Below are 19322 nucleotides of genomic sequence, written 5' to 3'. Positions count from 1 at the left end.
AGGTGACTGGAGCCAAATCCTTACCTTCCTTAGAAGGAAATCAATAGATAAGATCTAGAAGTGAAAACTCAAGAAAAAGTAATATAGCCACATGACTGAGAAATAGACATGTTACTACCAGAAGGCAGAAAGTGCTAACATGGCTGCCTCTAGGAAGTGGAGGTACAGGGCCAGGAGGGTCTGCTGGTTTTCATTACGAGCCTGTTAGAACTATTTTGCATTTTATCCGATGCACATGAAATGCTTTGGTAAAAGGTAAAATTAAAAATGCTGCAAAACACATGACACATGAAAAGATGCTCAACGTCACTCATCACCAGGAAAATGCAAATCAAAACCACAAAGAGATACCACCTCACTCACAACTATCAGAATGGCTAAAATCACCAACACAGAAGAAACAACAGGTGTTGGTGAGGATGTGGAGAAAGGGGAACCCTCGTGCACTGTTGGTGGGAATGCAAACTGGTGCAGCCACTGTGGAAAACAGTATAGAGGTTCCTCAAAAAGTTAAAAATAGAATTACCATATGATCCAGCAACTGCACTACTAGGTATTTACCCAAAGAATACAAAAACATTAATCCAAAGGGACACACGCATCCTGATGTTTATAGCAGCATTATTTACAATAGCCAAATTATGAATACAGCCCAAGGGTCCATCGACAGACGAACGGACAAAGAAGATGTAGTGTGTTTGTGTGTGTGTGTGTGACACAAGGGAATATTACTCAGCCACCAAAAAAGAATGAAATCTTGCCATTTGCAACGACATGAATGGATCTACAGATATAATGCTAAGCAAAGTCAGTCAGGGATAGACAAATACCATATATTTCACTCTTCTGTGGAATTCAAGAAACAAAACAAATGAGCAAAGGGGGGGAAAGAGAGAGGAAAACCAAGGAACAGACTCTCGACTACAGCGAACACACTGCTGATCACCAGAGGGGAGGGGAGCGGGGGACGGGGAAACGGGATGGGGATGAAGGAGCGCACTCGCCGTGATGAGCGCCGGGTGATGGATGGGAGCGCTGCATCTCTGTATTGTGCACCCTACACTCATGTAACACTGTATGTTAGCTATCTGGGATTTAAATAAAAACTTAAAAAAAAAAAAAAACACCGCAAAACCAAATCCAACAACAAAACCTAGAACTTCCCTTCAAGTTGCTTTCAATCCAGTAAGGACAGACTACGGCAAGAGAGGTGTCAAATGCTTTGGGGGACGGGGGTGGTGGAGAAGGGAGGGTGCCCTTGCACAGGCATCCCAGGGTGGGGGAGGAGGGAGCAGCTGAGTTTGACTGAGGGGAACACGGGAGAAAGTGCCCGAAGCACCAGCTGTGAGCTGCCAGCCCGTCTCACACAGCCACCAGATGGATACCTTTTGATGGTTTTACCATTACGAACAGAAAATACTTTCTGTGCTTTGGAGTCACATTTAGAACCAGCAATGTGACTGCAAGGCGGGGGTTGAAACATAACAATGGGTCTTGCTTGTCTTGACTTTAAAAAGCCTCCTGCCTTCCGTACACATTTTCCTAACATTTTTGAAGTAGCATAAAGTTACATTTTTCAAAAAAGTCCGTAACACTAATTTTGTGTTTCTCCAAATTTTTTTTTCTTTGAAGTGATTTTAGTGGTCAAGCATTGCTAAGAAAACAGGAAGCAAAGTTCTACTTGGACAAGGTAAAGCCTCTACCTTAAGTGCAGCTTCTGAGGGGCGGGGTGGGTCTCCCCCATCACAGGACCCTGGCAACTTCCCAGGCGGCATCTGTCTTCTTGAGTAATGAGATGATGAAAGAGAATGCCAGAACGGCTCCTTCGATTGTTGAGTACAGAACACTCCACAGCTTTAAGGATGATCACCATTTCTAGTCCCTCTTCCAGAACTCTCCATGGTCTGCAACACTGAAATGTGCCTCACCTGTGCCCCCTGCAGTAAGGACCCCTGAGAGGCAAGAGGGCAGGCTCACTTAGACCGATGCCATCGTGATGTCGCTGGCAGAGGTCAGGAACGAGAGCTTGATCAGTTGGCAGTACAAGGTTATCTATCGCCCCCGCCCAATCCATTTCTATACCCTCTGTGGCGAGTGGTTTTCCCAGGAGTAAAATACCATAGGTTCCTATTTCCACATTCATCAATGTACCCCTTTAGAACTGCATTTCTGCTGTTCTACCACTGGCCCTTTCCGCCGTTAAGACTCCCCTTCCTTTGAACTTCCATCATTCTAGATCTTCACGTGTGTGTTCAAACGACCTTTACACGTACAAGCTGCTCAACCTCATGCAAAGAAATGTGGACTGAAACCAAGAAACGGTGCGCCCTTTCCAGACGAGCAGAGAAATGCAAAAATCAGCCATGGCAACGTCCTACGGGCTGAGGGGGGGGGGGGGGGGGCGGAGAGACAGGAGCTCGCATGTCCTCCGCAGAAGCCGGTGGGAAAGTCACGGGGCAAAATTTAAAATGCAGGCGCCCTTTGACTCAGCCATTTCTCCCCGAGGAACTGTGCCCTGTGATTCTCGCTCGTGTGCAGGGGTGTTGCTGCAGCAGGCAAGACTAGAAATGGGTAAAGTGCACCTCCGTGGAGGGCTGGTTAAGTCAATTATAGGCACATCACAAAGGAAAACGACAGAGCCATTAAGAAAATGTGTGTGGACATGAAATGATCTCTGACATATTACAAAGTCAAAAAACACTTATGACAGGGCAGGCTGCGTGTGCTGCCATCTGTGTGTAAGGAAACACGGGACTGTGCATGCTCAGACACACGTGGAGAGAGGATCTCTGGAAAGAGGCAAACAGGAAATGGGGCATTCAGGAGTCTCTGGAGAAGGGCGTGGGTCTGGGTCTGGGGGCGAGTCTTTTGGACTGGTGTCAAGTCTTAACGTTTGCGTGTGTTACTTTTTCAAAAGAAGTTAAAATGTTGTTATTAACGTTTTGAAAAGATGACACTGTAAGATGGAGAACTGTCCAGCACTGCTTAAAGACAGAGGCCGCTGCACCTTGCAGACCTGGAAGCAATCTCCACCAGCCAGGGCTCTGTCAATGACAAAGCCTCTCCACCCCCACCCCTTAGGAAAGTACAAGAATGTGTGCCTGGCCCCCACACTGGGCAAAAGTTTCCTCATCAGTAAAATGAGGAAGTTGACCTAAGTCATTCCTTACGTCTGTTTCCGTCAGAGAAGATATCTATGATTTTTCATTTTCAACCGATTTTATGTTCCTGAGAATCAGTGGCAGAGCAAAGCAATGGGCTCTGCTGTGTTCCCTAAAGCATATCCAAATGCTCTTAAGCCATCCATTCAAAATAATTTTACACTGAAGCATCCTTTAAATATATTCAGAGCACAGAATTTATTGAACAGAATACGGAGACAGCTAGTACAAAAGTTTATGCCTTGGCAGGGCGGGCTTCATCAGGCCGACACGGCGGAACATGTTGAGAACACGCTCTGAATGGCTCTTTCGATCTGGACACTGCAGAGATACATCTCCTTCCCTCCGGGAAATGTAAAGTCAGCCATAAAACCATGAATTTATTACATATCAGATAACCAGAATGGATGATGGTAAAGAGTCCTTTCCTGCACCAACTTTTTAAATGAATTCTCTGTCAAAACAGGAAATACAACTTAAAATACAGAAAAGAAAAATTATTAAAACGATAGCATTCTAAGACATCTCTTAAAAGACTCAATCCCCAAAATGTTAATGTACATTGAAGTCAGAATAAAAACACACACCACAAACTGCAGAGATTTTTTTTCCCCCAAGACAGGGAAAAAGCTGTAAAGCAGAGGGGGACAGCGCGCACCACTGAAATGACTTCTTTACTCACAAAGGAGAGAGGAGGTAAAGGGAATATTTAAATAGATCATTCTGAGTTTCTTATAGGAAGTTCCAAATGGCAGCAGTTTATAAATTCTTAAAAAAGGAAACGCTAGCAGCAGAAATGAGAACCAAATGTACTTTGCAGTCTGCTCTCTACATATAAGCTTGAATCACTTCACTGAGGCTGCTTACAAATGAAAAGCACAAAAACAAATCACTCCTGTTGATTAATTCCTCAGCATCTCCTACAGTATCTAACATATTACAGAAAGTAAACCGATAAATGTTTGCTAAATGCGTGAACGCTGGAGGCAAGCGGTTCTTGTACACATGGTCTCAGGATTACAGACAATAAATTCTGACCTCTGAATCCAACTAGAAGAGTCAAGGGAAAAACCTCGTTTTAAGTGAATGCCGCAGTGGAGGGTCACAGCTGAATGTAGTTGGCTTCTAAAGTACAAAAGAAAGATGGGAATGCAGGCATCCGGTTCCTACAAAGAACCAGACCTTTTCATATCACATGGAAAGCCATCGAGTTGACGTGAGAAACATGCATGCTGGTTTATCATTGTTTTAAGTCACAAAAAGCTATGCATTCTTGTTAGCACTAAGCCTTAATGAAACTGTGTTGAGCTATCAGATTTGTCTACCCTAGTTGGCATGTACTGAAGGGAATCAAAAAGTAAACGGGACCCTGTTCCGCTGGGGCCGGCCGCGGCACTGGGCAGGAGTGGGGCCACTCTGCCAGCGCCCATCAGGACGCAGTGAGTGCGCAGCAGTCCTGCACCCACGTCCATTAGCCGAATGATTAAATATACATCAACCCTGTGGTATAATAAAGTAATTCTAATAGGGCATTGTCACAGGATCAATGTTTCCTGGTTTAAAAATAAACATTAGCATTTATCTAGCAGCAGAAAACTATTATCCCACGGTACTGTTTTATTCAACTGACATCTTTTAATCAAAGCAATCCATATTGTGGCAACATTCCAAGGTATCATGGTTGCAAATATCTACGGCGAGTTAGGGAATAGCTATGCTTTTGTTGCTGGCTTTTTCTTCCTCTTCTACGGAGTCGATGCAGACATTTTCTAATGAATTAATTCCATTAGGAAAAAAATGTGAAGTAATTATATTACTCGAGACAACCTCTCATCTACCTCCACGGGTTTCACTTGTAACAATTAGACACAACCGTTCGTGTGTGTTCATGTCTTCTAAATTTTCCCAAATACTCCTGTAATGAAAATAAAACAAAACCTTCTTTTTCAGTGGCATAGACGATGTCGCTGACACCCCGTGGAGGGAGGTCTGGATCCCCCTGCAGGGGGTCGGTGGGGTGTGGGGGGGGGGCTCATGCACCCCAACTGACATTCCTTGGGGTCGACCCTGTTGACTAAGTGGGTGGCAGATGGGACTCGGGCGTAGGAGCGAGAGGGCTGGGAGTCTCGCTGGAGGCCCGTTTTCACAGCCTCCCAAGCCCGCCTCTGGGCTGCTGCCCCTTACCAGGGTCTGCTGGGACTTGCTCCCTTCCATGATCTCCCCGAGAAGTGCAGCGCTAATTCGGGGAGAGGTCTGAGCCTAGCAGCTTGGCTGTTCTTAAACCTTGGCAGGCCACTTCGGTGATACCAATTTTAATGACCTGCCCTGGCTTCACATTTACAAGTTACGTAAAGGCCCACAGAAAGCATCCCTGTCACTGTCTTGCTGAGACAGACTGGGCATTTTCTTTCCACAGCCCCCAAAATCCATTCCCCACGAGCATCAGGCAGAGATCTTCAGGCAACGAGAAAATGGAAAATGCACACAGTTTCTTCACTGTCTGAAGTGTGTTTGGTTTCAAAAAGAAAAATAAAAAAGCATCTCAATGACCGTCTGGATTCTGTCCACTTCATCTTTAGAATAACTGCGTGAGGTATGAAGGCAAACACATAAAAGGGGAACAAGCGGTCCGAGTGGCTGAGACCGCGAGTTCACTCACCAGAGCCTTCACACTGCTCTGAGTGGGAACGCGGTCCAGACCCAGGCTTAGCCGCCCCAGCCTCACCACTAGCTTCTCAGAGACCGACTTCGCTCTGAATGAGAGGCTCTAAGAAGTTGCTCAGTGTAACCTCTTGGAGACTTCATTTCCTCATGTGCGAAACAGAGCCCTCACCCCCCCCCCCCCCCCACTGGGTCACACCTGTTTGAGCAAACGTTCTGGAAGTGCTCTGCACAAGGCAGAGGGAGCACCGGAACAACAGCAACTTTCCCTAAAATGCTGCTGTCAAAGCAGCTCTGTCTGAGGAAGGTTAAAAAAGAAAACAAGACTTCCACAAACCCACCACGTCAGGGAAACCCTGAGGGGCCCCACTCAACGTGCAGCACGCGTGGTCCCCGAGCTGCCTTCAAGCATGGGTAATCACAGGCCTTAGGAGATCTGTGTGCGGGAACTGACTCCTTAAGGGACTTTCTAAGAACAGGTCCCTTTCTGCTGATCTTTGAAAGCATTCACACCCAGCAACAGCAAACATGCCCACGCTTAACTGAGAGAGGACTCCTCGGAGTGGTCACTTTGGAGAACTCCGGAGTTGTACCTAGTTCTGCTCCTCCTCTAGCCAGACGGACTCCACGGACAGGGGCAGGGGAGGCTGCCCGGGACCCCCCGGGCCCCGCCGGACACCCTCAGTGAGCTGACATCGCCAGCAGGGGGCGCAGCGGCCTCTTCACCTGAGGAGGGCTGGCAGTCCGGTGCTCAAGGTGACCAGGACACCCAAGTCCCATCTCTCTCATTTTTTTCTTTCAAACTAAGAATTTCACAAACCATAACAAGAAACTTGTAAATGGTCCAGTTTAGAGAAGGGACTGAAAATTACAAACGGTATTGTATTTTGGCATGGATTTCTGAGTTTGCAAAAATAAAGATCTGTGTGTGCAAAAAATATAGGCACCATTTGAAAAATGTTAAGCTACTTACATATGGTACATATGCTACACACACACACACACACACACACACACAGTTTGTTTTCAAATTAATTTGAAAGGCTATTTAGCTCTGAGCTATCACTGCATTCAGTTATATCTGACCCAACACAGCCTGCAAGTCCGCACTGATATCTTTGGATAGCAGTTCTGTTCCTGGGATTTGTTTGAAAGCGTTTAGGTTTTCACGGATCACTGGAGGTTCCTCATTTTTCCCCCTTCTGTGTTATGTAGGTATAAGCCGTCTCTCTAGGCATAAACTGTCCACTGGTAAAAATCAATTTTGATTTTATCAGTATTTATTACTGCTGGTGCCAGCAACTTAGAAGCCTAGAGCGGGAAAACATGCAAACAAGGAGAAGGAAAAAAAAACTAAAGCCGGGTCCTCATACCAACAAATAATACAGCCTGCTGTCTTTAAGAAGTATTTTGTATTGTGTGGAGGGAGCTTAAATTATCAGTTTAAAAATTCAATCAATAAAAATTTACAAGACTCTTGTTATTGCTTACATCTCTTATGTATTGGTGGGCTCGGTGGCAGATTTCTAGAACAAAGGCACCGCTCCGGGAGGTGCTGTAAAGCAGTACCCAGGCAGCAGGCGGGAGGGAGGGAGGCCTGGCCACTGCTGGCTTAGGGCTCACGCTCACCTCCCGGCCTGAGCCCTTGCCAGAGTCAGCCCTGCTCAGTCCAGGCCAGTTTATTCTGATTATTTGTCTCTTTTTCTCTTGCTTGGGACAGGCCAGGCCGCAGGAGGGGACCACACATCTACCTCTCTGCCTGCCTCTCATGCTTCCTCATCTGTCATTCCAAGAAAGACACTCAAAAGGTGCGTACTTCTCCGGGTTTGAGATCTTGAGTGTTTGTGGCTCTTCAAATGGTCCCTGACCCTTAGCAGTGCTTGCACACACACACTCTGCCTCTCCTAGCACACTCTTTACTGACTGGATGATTTACATAATATCCAATCTCCCCACCATTACCTTCCCTCTCTCCCTGGGAAGCTCCCTTCTTCTGTTCAGTCAAAAAGCCCCATAAACTAACATGCGTTCACCGAATCTTAACCTCGAAAGGAGAAAGCTTACAGGATGATTAGTTAGAAAGAAGACAACTCTGGATTTTAAATTCTGCATTTCAGCTACAAACAAAAGGCCCGCATCTCCTGAGAAGCTGAATGCTGTCTCCTGCATATACACAAAACACGAAGTCACTTGCCAAGTCTGAGAACAGAACAGATATCCGAGGCACTCTTTTTAAGAACTCAGCCGCCCCAGTGCAAGCGCGGGCAAGCTCCAGCCTCATACGCCAAATCCCACCAGCTGTTTCTGTGAATCAAGTTTTATGGGAACACAGCCACACCCCTTTGAGAAAAAGTCTGCAGAGCTCCGCTCCAGAGAAACGGGACTGTGCCGCATCCCAGGAACAGTCCGAGACCCTTCTGAGTGAGCCTGGTCCTTTCGAGGCCATGAGGGGCTGGAGGCTATCAAGACTGGTTTGCTGCAGCTCCCACATTTGGACAGACTGTAGCCCACTTACAGAAAATTAATGGCAGAAGGCACAGTCTTTTCACCCCGTTCCCTAAGTCCCTGGATCCATGTGGACAAGATGATACTGGAGACTAACTTCTCCTTGGGCAGCCCTCCCCGTGCGCGCACTCAACACCATCTGAGCCCCAGGTGTGTGGCTGCGAACTAGGTCTGCTCCCTGTCCCCTGCAAGCACTCGGGATACAGTAACTTCTCATGAAGACAGAAGCTACTTAGACCGCAGATGCCCAGCTCCCAGTCTCTAGGTCCCTGACCAGATCCTCAGGGCCAGAACCAAGGCCCTTCTGCCCCAGCTAAGCTCAGGAGGAACATGACTCAAGTGGATGACTTCTAAGAACTGCCTTCCTTTTGATGAATCTGTCTTTTCAAACCCACCCACTCCCTGGCGCCATGCTTAGCATGCTTATCTCTCATCTTTTCTGCATGGCTCCTTGACCCAGAGGAGATTTCTTTCTACTGAGGGGCAAAGCAATGGAAGGGCAAGGGTGACCAGCTGCTTAAGATTTTCAGCAGTTTTATTTTTATACTCTCAGTTGAAGCCAACAACAAATACACACACACACACACACACACACACACACACACGAGATTTATACATATATATTCAAATCATTAAACATATGTATTTCTCATTGATAGGGCTCATTTTAGAACCACCCTTCCAATAACAAAATAATAATGATCATAAGAATAATAATTTCCCCCCTACAGCAAGTGTGACAAAATGACAAAAGAACTCTTAATTCTGGGGCTTTATTTTAATTTTTTTTTCTTTTTAAGATGCTACATAGTCAAACAGAACTGGATTGGTCTTTTATGGCATAAAATTAATTTACAGTGAAACTCTCAATCGCTACTTGACGATTATCTGAAGAGCCTCCCACCCCCCCGGCCCCACCCAGCTGGCTCCGTCTGCAGCCGTTCTGCCGCCCCAGTCCGAGCGAGGGCCACTCGGGAAAGGTCAGGACCAGGCTAGGGGCACGTGTGCTGGAAGTATGAGTGGTGGCGGAGGGGCACTGAAGGAACAAAACGGAAGATCAGCTAGTTTCCCCATTCGAAAGGGTAACGGACTTGACTGTTGCTACTAAGAACTTCCCTCTCTGACGGTTGTTATTTATTTACACAGAGAAACACCTCCTGGCAGCTATTCTCCAACATTCAAACAAACCACACCTCCATGTGTACGTACAGCCCAGAACCTCTGGAGAGACAGGAGCCCTCAGCTCTCCGGCAGCAGTGCCAGCCTCACCCCCTGGCATCAGGCCACAGCATTAATTATAATCTTGTGGCAATAAGGAAACATGAGATGAGATACATTAAATAAGTTAAATATGCATTAAACATCTCTGAGTCACAATTCAATCTCACTACATGAACGGACAGTAATTTAGCTTGGTCCCTTTAAGAGAACAAAGCATTGACTTTCATTTCCAAAGTGTTGGGTCAGTCGCTGAGCACCCGCCTTCCGCTCCCGATGGGTAGACCCAACACCACCACAGCACAACGCCACTGGCTTCTGACCTCGTTCATCGGTCCCAAGGAACCGACGGCCAGGCCCAGGGCAGACCATGGAGCAGCAGGCCGGGGGTGAGCGGGCAGTGGGGGTGCTACGTGGAGGGGACGGCCCTCCCCGCCACACTGGGCTCCGCTCCCCAAAGGCCAGCACCAACAGGCGGGAAGTGGGTCTTGTTCTAAGAGAGGTAATCAACCCAGCCACATGTACCAAGGCTACAAATGTCTAAAGTGACACAACATGCCATTACGATTTAATCACGGTTTCCCTTGTCATTAATAAAGACCATTCTTTCCCCCCAATCGTTTACTATACATTTTTCACTTTCTAAAAGATTGTTACGTTATAATTGTGTGTGTGTGTGTGTGTGTGTGTGCACGCGTGCTCACGCGCAAGGAAGGGGTAATTTAAAGGCAAGACCTGTGAGATGTCATCACACATTAACTTCTTTTTACACATGGTTATGATAAATCCAAACCCCATGGTATGGCGGGCCCATCAATCCAGCGTGCCGCCCTTTGCCTGCCGCCTCTACAAGGCGATCTTCCCTACGATCACGCCAACGATGAAGAACAAAACCAGCAGTGCGAGCAGCCGGGCACTGAGGCCCTCGTCCTTCCCGGCCGTGGCTACCACAGGAACAGGGTTGTTGCTCTGCGCTGTCTTCCTCATCCGAAGCCCATCTTCTTCCTACGGGAGCAAGTGCACATTTCAAAGACAACCCAAGGCACCAGAAGGAGAAGTCAACTGTCCAGCTTTATCAGTGTGGGCTTGTAAGCAGACTTGAATCACATGGTGTGGGCCAGCCTCCTCATTTTTCAAAGGGAGAAACTGAATCCCACGGAGAAGGTAGCGGCTTGAGGCCACTGAGAAAACACTGCCAGAAGCCCCTCTTTGCCTTCACCCACGCACACGATGCTGCTAGCCACCTTTTCAGACCGCACATCTAAGCAGGCACGCCTCGGTTCCCCATCACTTACAGAAAAAAAGCCCCTGAGAGCGTCCACCAGGCCCTTTGCACCCTGGGACCACCCACCTCTCTGGCCATGCCTCCCGGCTGCTCTCCTACATCAGACTCAACCCGCTCTGTCTTCCTTTCCTCTACTGAGCAGGCTTCCCTAACCAAGGCACAGGTTTTGAAATAATAGACACTTCCCAAAGCGCAAATATAAAAATCACAAGAAACTACAAAGTGGGGGGCCCAGAAGCTTTCAAATGCAGAGCTCTGTATTGCTGAGTTACATGTAGACTGCTGGATAGAAGACATGATACGTGACATATTAAAATGTCACTGAATCTGACAGAGGCATCTCCGATATTTTCTACTTAATGCATGGAATAGAAACTTTTTCTTCCTTTACTGCTCCAAGGCCAAGTCCACACTCCTCAATAGGGCATGCAGCAAGGCCTCTCTACTTGGGCTCAGGTGCATCTCTGGCTAACTGCCCCATCAACTCATCCCCAAACTAGCCAGTCCTGGAGACAACAGGCAGCTAGTCCATCGAGCTGAGTCTCCACGGCACTTGTGGTCATCTCTTCCATGGCTGGGATAGCTCATGCTTGCACCCACAGTGCCAGGTACATGGGAGGGCCTCAGAAAACGTGTTGGCCAAATGAAAGAATGAACACAAAACAAGAAATCAGTGTTTGGCAGGATAAAGAATCTTCTAACGTCAAGATTGGTCTGATAATATTTTAAAGATATTCTGCTCATGGGGCATGGCCAATACCGCTGCACAGTGATAAATGACTGGTGTTATTCGATTAACTTCAAAAAAAAAATGGGCACAGCAAAATACAGCATTTATTTTATTGGGTTTATAGAGAAGCTATTTCTACCTATTTATCACTTTAAATGGCATAGGACTCTGTTTCTGAAGAGAAATACACTCAAGGAGAAGCTTTAGGCATATCTTAGATTTTTAGCCAAAAAGTAAAATGCCTGCTTCATAATTTACTCCATACTAAAAGAAGTTACTGAAGGAGGCAAATCAAGATTACTGCAAAGAAAGAAGATGATGCCATTCTCCAGACACTGTCAGTCGTCCTGTATCTATGGCACTGTCAGAATAAAAGAAGTCATCAACCGAACGGCATGTATTTACTACATGTGTCTGGTGCTGTGGTGGTTAAAGAGTGAATGCCAAGGGCGGGTGAGTGGCATGATCGAGAACGGACTAGACCAGTCTCAGATTTAAGCTGCAACAGAAGTTCCTATGACCAGATGTTCAGAAACATTCTCATCAAGACCTTGTCTGAAACAGACAGACTTTTAAAGCTGGAAGGGGCCTTAGACATGTTCTGCGAGTGGAGGCCCAGGAGATGCTGTGACCATGACAGACTCTGAGCTAGTCAAGTGTGAGCAGGCACCGGCACACCACCTCAGGCCGCCAAGGCCAAATGAGGCGCCCCACCTCCCTTCACCACCCAGCGCAGCCCACCTTCTAACGCCAAGGCCAATCACCTTGTCTGCATCCACAAGATGGAGACTCGGGCTTCTTCTTCTATAATCTCCACCTGCCTACTGTGACAACTTTCTATCTCCAACCTCATCACCATGTGAACAGTCTGAGGAGACCCTACTGCCCAGACTCACCTAGAATCTTCAAAAATGAGAATTATGCCTACATTAAAAGAGTACCTATTTACCCTCCTAAAGAAAGATTCTCACCCACCGGAGATGGAGTAGGGTTATAACCACTGCTGTTTTGCATTTAGTCTCAGAGTCTGTCTTCGGCTGACACTCACGGGAGGGCGAGAGAGGCTTGGTTTCCTTACAAGAGGATGAGAGTCTGCAGGCTAAGGCAGGACAATGGAATGGATGTGGGCTCTGAGGCACAAAGCCTGGGTTCAATTCTCACTGAAGTGTGACCTCAGGCAAGTCACTTAACCTGTTTCTCAGTCTCCTCCATCTGTAAACTGGGGATGGTAACAATCCCTACTTCGTAGAAGGTTTAGAAGATTAAAGAAATTATAACATGTCAAGTACAAGGGAACAAGAATTTAAATAGTTGAGAAACTTCTGCTCAGGGACACTGGATAATTAGGGGGTAGGGGGGAATGTGTCAGAGCTCTTTTGAGAACCTGATGAAAGCCATAGAAATTTCTCCCTAGGGAAAAGATGTGTAAATACAAAACACTTCTACAAATGCAGGGATGTGTCAACTTCCCCACCCAAGATCACAGCGGAAAAGCCCCTGTTTTCTGTAGACTATCAGGAAATAAAACACCACTGGGGCACCAGGCTGGCTCAGTCGGTAGAGTATGTGACTCTTGATCTCGGGGTTGTGAGTTCGAGCCCCATGTTGGGCATGGAGGTTACTTAAATAAAACCTTAAAGGAAAGAAAAGAAGATGCCATTACCTTGAATTGCTTGTTCTCCTCCCGGAGCCTCTGCACTTCCCCCTGCAGCCTCTTACACTCTTCCATCACCTTCTTAACTTCAGTGTCATCCAAAGAAGAACTCAGAGCTTTAGACACCGCTGGTGTTTCTGTCTTTGATGCAGTTGTGGGTATAATTTTATTTATTTCTACATCATGCTGTTCAGAAATAAATGAAAGCCCAAGTGTCACCAACTATGTAATAAAGGACTTTTTTATGCAAAGTAAAGTAGTTCTCAGCAAACACCACACGTGGTAGCATTTCATCCACACTGTAAAATGTCACATTCATTTTTAAAATGGATCACTTTATCTAGTATCTTAATAATCTAAAGCAACTGGGCCCCAGAAATTATGGATAAGGACAAATAATGAAGTTCGGCTGAGACTAATACTTCAAAGGAAGAGAAAAAGAGGTGTGCATACTGCACTATCAAATTCCTGCCATGCAAAAATTAGCATATCGTAATCGTGCAAGCTCAGGAGTTATCAGCCACAAATTACTGTCACCAGGAAGACCTCAACATCCCCAGGACGGGCCCAGACGGGGGAGGTGGGAGGCCAGGGAGGACGTTACACAGAGAGCGATTTATTTCACGAACTCAGGACTTCGAAGCTGGGTTGAAGGTGAAACTAGCTCAGTGTCTGCAATATTTCAATCGAGGGAAGCTACACATCCCCCACTTCCCGGCCGAGACAGTTATGACAGTCTCTGGAGAGTGACTGGGGAGGAGCCGGTACCAGGGAGGGCATGGAGGTGGTCAGGTGTGCTGGGGATCACTGCCCTAGGGGTTCTGTGCAGCACACCGAAAACGACCAACTCTCCCTTTTGCACTCTCGAGCTTGACCCTTCGTTTTCCAGGTGAGAAGAGGGGAGCCCTGCAAAGGGCAAGGCCCCCATCTACAAAGCTCGTACAACACAGAGCCAGGAGCAGAACACAGGTCTCACAGGTTCCCAAACTGACCTTCCCAGGACAAAATGTGCAATGAGAAGACACAAAAATCAACAACAACAAAAAACCCATTACCCACTCCAAGAAATAGGGTAACAATGGCAGTCAGTCGCTGAGCAGGAAGAAATCACTAAGAAGCGGTGGCACAGATCAACAGCATTCCTGCAGATTGCTATGGACAATGTTCAAGGAATGTGGGTGTTTCGATTTCCCAACTCCAGCTATTAACAGCCAGGGTAAGTAGAATATTCTGCAAGGTGTTTTTTTAATGCAATTTAAGTTCTTCTAAGTTGAAGGAAGGCCCAAATCAGCATTTCAGATAGAGTCTGCTCTCCCAACTGGTCACGAGCAAGGGCCATGAGAGGTCTGTCCCTTGGATTCATGGAGAAAAGCGAGCTGACAGCTTGGAGGCAGCTAGTCCTTTCCCTCACCCCCTCAGGCAGCACAGGGGGCAACTCCCAACAGGAGGCAATTCCGCCCCCACCAGCGCACACTGCGCAATGTCTGGAGACAGTTTTGGTTGTCACATGAGAGGGGTGATGACTGGTATCTAGTGAGGAGAGGCCAGGGATGCTGCTAAACATCCTACATGGCCCAAGACAGCCCCCATGGCAGAGAATGATCCAGCCCCAATGTTAATAGTGCTGAGGTTGAGAAACCCTAATCTAAAAGCAGGTCTGACTAAAGAGGCAGGAGGGTTAAGGGGGTGGTGAGCTGGTGTTAGGGGAAAGAGCAGACGGGGAGACCTAAGACAGCAGTCTGTGAAACAACAGAACCCGAGAGCTTACCACCTGTCCATCAAGCACCAGGATAAACGGCAAATTATTCCCTGTTGTAGACTTACCCACTCTTTACAGCAACCTATAACTTTGCCAAGTCAAAGAAGCTCTTTAGAATTTATGACATTTCAACAGCCAACAGGTTGCACTTTTCAAGAAAAAAAAATTGTTTCAATTAGTTGTCTTTCTGTAAGTCTCTCAAAGGCTGATTTCATGAAGGCCCACGTATTTGTTGACTTCAGCTTATTTTTTTCATCAGACGAAGGAAAATAATTTGCCAACTTAAATCTTGGTTTTGCAGAAGATGGTATGCAAATAAGTATCAGCTTGCAACATTCAATTATTGTTAACTATAAACATACTTACTGGTTTATCATTTTCTGCTGGCAATTCAAACACACATCTAAGTTTTGAATCCATAAGGTCTTCCGGTTTTGCCTCCTTCCACTAAAACAATTTAAATTTAATAATCAGGATATTATAAAGCTGCTGGAAGAATAATTTTCTTCCTATAACTGACAATTTCAAAAAAATATTCTTAATGAGAAAGCCCTGATGTATATCAAATAAAGAACTTATGTCTGCTAAGATTTCAATATTTTTAACATGACAAGATTAAATACACTAGCTTTCCTGAATATTTATTACACTTCACAAATCCCAGTCCTACGGCCTGATTCCTCCAAGTCAACCAATGCTGCTCCTGTTGCTAGTGTGTGGAAAGCACATGGAACAGAGACAACCACCGCTGAAGGAAGAGGAATTTTCTAAATTATGTCTGAGCATAATTATAAATTATGTCTGAGGTAACTTTGGCTCTCCTTAGGAAAATAAAATTTACTTTGCAGGGTACATCCTTCTTAGAGTAAGCATATACTACTACCTGGGAGTGGTTTTAGAACCACGCTGCCAACTACCAATGGGGCACATTTATGAGCAAGCCACTACCCTGGGCTGACCCCCACTCCCTCCAGCCCACCGGTGGGGATGACTTCCTGGCTAAATCCATGCTCTGGGATGATGTACTCCTGGCTTAATCCTCCTCCTTTGGGCAGTGGAGGGCAGGAATCCCAGGGTATGCTGAGAACTGCAGACCAGCATAGCAAGAAGGTTACAATACGGAAAAAAGAACACTCTCCACCCTCACCCCAGGACCATGCAGGAGGCAGCGAGCGCAACACAACTACCAAGAGCCAAAAATAGGAAACAATCTATATGTCGAACAATAGGAACTGCCAAATAAATCATGGCAGATCCCTTCAGTGGAACAGCATGCCATTCAAATGATACTGAAGAGTACACAGAGAAAATTCACAGAATCGGTAAGTGAAGAAGCTACAGACAATAGTCTGTTCCTCTGTACACACACACACACACATGAGCGTACGTGTGCCTGTGTGCGTATGTCAAAAAAGCATCAAGCAAAGATCATCACTGGACACTAAAACCACCAGGTGAGACTGCTGATGAGCAGGATATTCACATGATCTCCAAGTATCCGGGATTACTCAAGAGTATCACAGATTACCTATTAACCACAAGGGGCAATTGTGCCTTGACACTGGGAAGTTGGCAGTCACCATCTTAACCAAGTAATCCAACTTAGCATCACCAATAGAGGGACAACCCAGTATTAAACGCCTTCTGATATGATGCATACGATGACATTACTTATGGAATATTCTTGCCAAAAAACATTTAACCTGAATTTAATCATGAGGAAATAACTGGACAATCCCAGAACTGGCCTGGCCTCAAAAAATTCAAGTCATGAAAAACAAAAAAGGTTGAGGGTATTGGACTCTACTAGAGTAACAACAACTAACAGCCATTTTGGAGCAACTGGAAAATGCTGCATATAGGTTTCTGTTAGATAATATGATTGGATTTATGTCAACTTTCTCAGCTATGAGGACGGTGCTGTGACTATGTGAGACACTGTCCTTGTTCTGAAGCATGTAGGAGTGGAGTGTCATTAAGTCTGCGTCTTACAGTCAAGTGGTTCAGCAAAAAAAAGAAAGTGTATAACAGAAATGAAGGCAATGTGGCAAAGTGTTAAATGGTGAATATAGGTAAAGGTTATAGGAGTAGTCACTGTACAATTTTTTTCCGCTTTCTGTATATCAAAATACAAAAAATATAGTTAAAATAAAGAAATAGCACAAAACTCTCTGTAACAGTGGTTAGGTCTAGGGTAAATAAATTACAGGTCACTTTTAGTTTTATTTTTGCTTATTTGTGTATTTCCAAAATTTCCTACAATGTACATTCATATAAAAAAATTTTAAGTGTTATAAAAATTATCATAAAAGGGAGTGAAATTCACGTTTATTGTATATAGAGGACTTGGACCACAAGAGCCCTCAGATAAAACAGCTCCGGACACTGTGCCAGGTGCTCGACACACAGAGCACACACTGAATCCCACAACAATGTGTGACCTAGGTTTTTATCCCCCTTTTACAGGTGACCCAATCCTACAGAGAGTTAATGAAAACTGCCCAAGGCCACAACGTTAGTACAAGGCAGAGCTCAGCCCCACACCCGAGACGCCCAAGCCCATGCTCTTGTCACTAAGCCATGCAGCAAAAGCCAAGCGAACACATTCTTAGATATTCCAAATTTTGTATTTGCCATACATTTCCTTGCTCACACAAATTAACATGAAGTGGTATATCATATTCTGGGAAATAAAAGAAAAAGTAGTAAATGCCTCAATAATCATTCTTATGAAAGGGGAAGGCTGCCTATTATCACTCATCTCTCTCCAACCTCAAAATATCCAGCTTACCCTCATCTCCTGCCCCAAACTTGAACATCCGCAAAGATGGTCACTTATGCTTTTCCAAGACTAACAGAAAAGGCTGAGAGGTGACACTGGAACGTGAAGGGAAGCTGTGCATAGAAAGCCCTTCACATAAAACTTTTGAAAGAGAAAAACCATAGTGCTTTGTGAGCCACGGCTGACTCCCGTCTGCAGGTGCTCCTTGGCGGACCCATCTCCCAGCTTGGGCTGGCAAGCTGGAAAGTGATGTGGGTGTTGAGGGAGCCCTGCCTTCTTTTTCCCTTCTGTGAGCTCAAGAACTGGCCAGTCTGTCCTCGCTGGGGCTGTGTGCGGTAAGGTTCACCTGTACATTGTGATTCCCGCAGACACCAGAATGCCCGCTGATTCCAGAAAAACCAATAATATCACTTATTCATTTTATAAAAACAAAGTTACCTTATTTTTACCAAAATTAGAGACAGAGTTAAACATGTATTTAAGCAGGGGGGAAAAAAATGAGGGAAACTAGGGAGGGGAAAAAAAAAATCATGCTTACCAGAACCAAGCGGAAAAACAAACCCCCAAGCGTTGGAGGACATTTAAGTATTCCACTCTCTCACATCCCTCTGGGTTCTTGGTGGGGGGGGGGGGGGGTGTGCAGGGAGACATGGTAAGAGACATTCCCTAGACTAAGGACCATTTTCTATGGGGGATGGAAGGGGGGTTTAAAGGAAAGGAATCTTCAGACCATTCAAGACACAACCCATCAGAACAAGGAACTGCTGAAGCAAACTGAGATATAAAAGTCAGAAAAGAATAGTATTCTGGAAAGTTATGTAAAATGTTAAAATCAAAGTTTAAGAAAAACCATAAAGGAAGTCAAAGTGCAAACCTCCTTGAAAACACCATTCCCCTTTAAAAACAATTTTGACACATTTTGAAATGCATGCACCCAAAATTCTGTACCTAATCATTTTTTTTTTAATTACTAAAAAAAAGTAAGAAGCATTCAGTACTTACTACTGCTTCCATATCAGAAGTGTCAGTCGGAGCAAACATAGACTGAACCATAAACTTGTGTTTACTTTTCTCATTGGGGTCATAATCGAAAGGCTGTAACATCACTGAGAAAGAAAATATTTCATTAGGAGGGTCAGAGCTTGGTTACCAGCAGCCATTTGTTATGTTAAAACTCGTATCTTGGTTGTACAGCAGTTTACCAGGATTCTCATCTGAGTCTTACAACGCCCCAGGTGAGGCCAGCAGGGCAAGCAAGGTGCCCAGCATCTTCTCTGCTTTTCAGGTCTCAAACCTGAGATCCTGAGAAGTTGGGGGACTTGCCTAAAGTTAAACAGCAGATAGTGGCAGAGCTGGGACTTGGGCTTAGGATTCAGGTCTTCGGATTCCTAGCCCCCCATCTTTCACGACTGCCCACCTGACACAGAGGTCAGCTACAGGTCCTACAGACGAGGTAAACCAGGCGCAAATACCGTATGCCTCTTTTGCTCAAGACAACAGAGCGAAATGATCTCTTCGGAAAGTAAACTAGACTAAATCCAAGACATGTGACGGTTTCATTTTAGCT

The 19322-nt window shown here is 45.6% G+C and overlaps 1 protein-coding gene across 1 annotated transcript in view; it reads right to left on the bottom strand.

Annotated features, from left to right (window-relative positions):
* Positions 1-9081: 9081 nt before the first annotated feature.
* VAPB (VAMP associated protein B and C) overlaps positions 9082-19322 on the bottom strand; it is a 52642-nt gene continuing 42401 nt past the window's right edge. Inside the window, exons 3-6 of the mRNA XM_027621359.2 lie at positions 18758-18861; positions 15340-15420; positions 13224-13400; positions 9082-10550 (exon numbers count right to left, since the gene is read on the bottom strand). Coding sequence (XP_027477160.1) covers positions 10392-10550; positions 13224-13400; positions 15340-15420; positions 18758-18861 — 521 coding nt within the window. The 3' untranslated portion in view covers positions 9082-10391. The remainder of the gene's footprint in view (positions 10551-13223; positions 13401-15339; positions 15421-18757; positions 18862-19322) is intronic.

Source organism: Zalophus californianus, chromosome 8, assembly GCF_009762305.2.
Source record: "Zalophus californianus isolate mZalCal1 chromosome 8, mZalCal1.pri.v2, whole genome shotgun sequence".
NCBI lineage: Eukaryota > Metazoa > Chordata > Mammalia > Carnivora > Otariidae > Zalophus > Zalophus californianus.
The sequence above is the reverse complement of the archived record's forward strand: the minus strand, read 5'-3'. Positions and strand labels throughout refer to the sequence as shown.